Raw genomic sequence first — 4278 nt, 5'->3', positions numbered from 1 at the left:
TCCACTCTCCGCCAGATCGTTGTTTCTACATGTTTGGTAGCAACTCTCTTGCCAAGTAGTGAAATTGATACACTTGTTTCTTCGTGTTGACGTACATAACATTGTTTCCCATGGCTCAGGATTACCACCTACACTTCAGCTAACCTGCCCGCTCCTTCTTCCTTAGCCACACTGCCTCCACCTTCAGCTCCACTCTGCCTGGATCTCAGCCATTATCCTCTCACCACTGCCAGCAGGAGCTTCACCTCACCATCTCATCAGCCACCAATAAATATTAACAATAAAGCCCTGCCTTTGGTAATCATACTCAACCGAGTTTGTGTTCTGTTTGTGGGTTTCTTTCAACAATTTTATCTTGGCCCATCTTGAGGCAGAAATCAGACAAAAGATCTGCACACTCCAGAGCTCACAATAAATTCAGTCAGATTCCAGACAAGCAGCAAGCAATATTCTGTACACATACGCTAAAAAACAATTCATTACTCAGATTTGGAAAAGGGGGAAAAATTGAAAGGTAAAGGAACACAATATTAATATATATATGTAAAATGGAAATGGAAAAAATACAAGTGGGAAAGACTAATAAGAATTAATCTGATCCAGACTTTCAGCATGTCCTCAGTCCTCCTCAGTATTTACTACTTTTATATAAATGGTGTTAAGTTGAATTCAGAACTACCACACTTTGCAGCCAAAAAACAAAGAAAATCAAATTGTTGCATTTTTATCTGTATATTTACCTGCCAGTTAAACCCTCCTATTACTGAGTTTTGGGGCGATGTAGGGCGTTGGTCTGTGATCTTGGATCCTGATCCTGATCCTGATCCTGATCCTGATCCCGGGGTGAGGATGAGCATCAGCCTCCTGCTCTGCTGCATGCGGTCCTCCACCAGCTCCAGATGGTCTGTGGGGTCAGACAAAGTGTTGACAAAATGGTTCCTCAGGCTTCTACCGCAACAAAAACATCCCTTAGGGACTGTAAAGACCCCTTCCGGAGAAGTTCCCCATGGTGGTTCTTTACTTTGATTTAGATGTTTTTAGCTAAATCAAAAAGAAACATGTGAAATACCAATAAAATAATATTCTGACCTTCCCCAGGTATGTCATCCCTTCCGTGGATAAAGAGTCGGTAGCCACACTTTTCCTCGAGGACGGAGGGCAAATTCTTTGTGACGAACTGACAGAGTGTCTCCTCAGTGTCCATGTCCAGGCTCTGCACTTGATAGACCACGTAGGCATCGTACACCTTCCCATCTGGGAAATACAAGCAAATTCATGCCATTCATAGACACAGACACTCCTCTGTAGGTGTAATCAGAATCATGTATTTAAAGTATAAAGTGAATAATATGATATATCAGTAGATCGTTATGACTCTGCAAAAAAAAACATACTGTTGTAGTTGGTTTTGAACTATTCTGTATAGGACTACAACTAATGATTATCTTAATTATAGAACCATGTGCTGATTAATGTCTGAATTAATCAATTGATTGTCTCATTTCTAAAAATAGTGAAAATAGTGATCACTGCCGTGACCAAAGTGACAGTAGAGTAGGGTTAGAATTACAGGTATACAGTGGCATGAAAAGGCAAAGATATGTCAAATTTGTATTTGAGTAAATGCACAATTCCACCACAGGACAAACCTACATAAGGAGATCATTATGACCCAATGCAACTTTGTCACCACACCCTACTTACAAAACATGAATGTGTGACTAATAAAGCTAAATACAAGTTGTCAGACATTAAATTACAGTGCTGAAACCCACCCAACTAAATCTAATTGGGAGTGCACAGCAAATAGTTCCCGCAAAAGCCCAGCTATTTTGCCTTTGTCTCCAAAACCCAAATTCTTCTTTGGTTTAACAAACTCTCTGAATCATAGCCACCCAGACTGCTGTCACTTATGATGCCTGTAGATGTTTTACTTCTATTTGCCCTGTAAGAAAGTTCAGAATGTGCACACTGAAATCATCAGGGAGAGAAAAGATTAATAAAATTTAACTGACTTTATTATCAGACCAGAAAGAATTTCCCAAAATAGTGTGGCTGGAATTGTGCTACTGCTAAGAAGTGTCTGTGGATCTATGCAATAGTAACGGCAGACTTCACAAAAACACATTGAACGCAACCAAAATCTGTACACGTGTAAGTTTAAACGAAAGGAGTCACATGAACCTTTTTGAACAACATCTCTGTGTGATTGCTTGCATGCAGAGGGAGAAGCACTCAGTTGTAATTTATCTAGAATCAGCTATACTAAAGACAGAAATAAACTAGTTTCCAGATTCATATTAAAGAAATAATTTAATGTTTTACGAGTTAATAAGTTCAATGATAAGACAGACCCCAATGTCGTGTGTGCATTACAAAGAGTACACTTCCCTGTCAAAGCCTGGTTTCTACATTACCCATAATGCAACTCTGCAAAAGTCAGTTTGGTCGGAAATTCATTCTCACTCCCAACTCCTCAAATACGGCAGCGGCCATACACTCTAAAGCTAGGACGCTGTAGGCCCCATGTAGCTTCAGTTTTACATATGCAGGACTCCATGGCTAGTTAGCAATAATAAATATGCAATCCGGTAAGACTTTCAAAATAAAGCTTGCTGAGAAACATTCAGGATTTTATGACTTTAAATGGTTAAAGGTGGTGGTTTTGACTTTTTCACAAAAACTACTTGTGAATCAGGTTATAATAAGTACGAACGAAAAGAAGCCATGGTTGACTTTTGGTTCCACACGGGACACTACTGGGTGAAAGTCCTGTGTTTGTTTGACCCACGCACCCCAACCTAACATCCTACCATATTCTGACTTTCTCATTCTTTGTACTGCGTCACCTGACTATAACGGCACATCAGAACATTACACCAAATGGGCTTGTCCAGAAATGACACTAGAGAGGCTAGTCTCAGTTTAAAGGCCACTGACCAAGCTGGAACTGGTTGGTTTTAGCGGCTAATGTAGCATCGAGCTGCCAGCCACAAGCATAGATGAGGAGTAGGCTACTTATTCTAACTCCAAACCCCAAAATGATTTTCATTTTCAAACTTGTTTTTAACCCCAATTCACGCTAACTCAAGTGACAGTTCTCCCCGAGAGCTGTAAACAGACTCTGATTTGTAAAATTGTCACAGTTACCCTTGAAGTAGATTAGCTTAACTTAGCTTAGCATAAGGACCAAAAGCAGAAGGTAACAGCTAGCCTGCCTCTGTCCAAAGTTGAAGAATCCACTTACAAGCACTTTTAAAGCCAACTAATACTACTACTAAACTAAACACCAAGTTGCACCTCGTTTGTTTCATCTGTACACAAGTAGAAATGTAAAAACAACGGTGTTTTCAGAGTTAGCTGAGCAGTGAAATAAGGAGACGTATGGACTTAACATAAATCCTGTCTTCCTTACCGTCAGTCTGACTCCTGTGTGGGAGGTACGATCTGAATAAGAGCGTGAGGTCGATAGCAAAGTACTTGACCAACACGGTGGCAAGCACACAGAAGATCACCATACACACTCCTTTAATGACAAGTGGAATTATTGACTCTGGAAATCAAACACAGTTAAAAAAGATTTTAATTGGATTTGATTAAATTATAAAAAATACAACAACAATGAATGATTGCAATCTAACAAGTATTGCCTGTGTAGACAAAGCCTGATGTAATATTAGTCATGGACAACAGTCGATCCTCACTGACCTCTCGGCTTCAGAGTTAAAGCTGATGAACTGATTTCATGAAGGCCCTTGCCGATGCATTTAAATTCAGTCTGGAAATCTTTAGCTGACACTTTGTCAATGGTCAGGACGGCAGTGGAGATGGTATTCTTTGAAGGCTTCTTGGTTCTAACAAAGGACACAGAATTTGGTTCATTAATGAAAAGGAGACAGTTATCATTATCATTGATTACAGAGAGGAAGGTGGTTCACTGCAGCAGCCAACCAGGGCAAGGGAGAGCAAACTCAGTCAGTCGGTCTACCACTCTTGTCCAGACAGAAGAATTAGATTGATTTCCATGAAATTTTGTACAGACATTCATGGTCTGCTGAGGATGAGTCTATATTACTTTTCCCTGAGTGCCCCAAACAATTGTCAAATTTCTCCACTTATCCAGTAAAATATAGAATACTATATTTTGCCAAAAGGAATAGTGCAGTCCTAGATTATGTATCCTTCTGAGTCAGGCAATGTCTTGTCTTTTCCTCAAAGAAGTCAGAGTCAGTTGATTTATAGTTTTTCTCCATTGGCTCATTTCTCGAAACAGAAATT

At 39.8% G+C, this 4278-nt stretch overlaps 1 protein-coding gene across 2 annotated transcripts in view; it reads right to left on the bottom strand.

Moving 5' to 3' along the window:
• The window catches only part of il1rl1 (interleukin 1 receptor-like 1), a 13561-nt gene that overhangs the window by 1863 nt on the left and 7420 nt on the right, over positions 1 to 4278 (bottom strand). For both annotated transcript variants that reach the window (XM_035676015.1, XM_035676014.1), the window contains 4 exons: positions 3709 to 3854; positions 3416 to 3553; positions 1090 to 1254; positions 741 to 904 (listed from right to left, as the gene is read on the bottom strand). In XM_035676015.1, the coding sequence (XP_035531908.1) occupies positions 741 to 904; positions 1090 to 1254; positions 3416 to 3553; positions 3709 to 3854 (613 nt within the window). The remainder of the gene's footprint in view (positions 1 to 740; positions 905 to 1089; positions 1255 to 3415; positions 3554 to 3708; positions 3855 to 4278) is intronic.

The sequence above is a fragment of the Morone saxatilis genome, unplaced genomic scaffold (genome assembly GCF_004916995.1).
Source record: "Morone saxatilis isolate NCDOM2014 unplaced genomic scaffold, NCSU_SB_2.0 Contig5, whole genome shotgun sequence".
In the NCBI taxonomy this organism is placed as follows: Eukaryota; Metazoa; Chordata; class Actinopteri; family Moronidae; genus Morone; species Morone saxatilis.
This window is presented reverse-complemented; position numbering and strand designations above follow the sequence as displayed.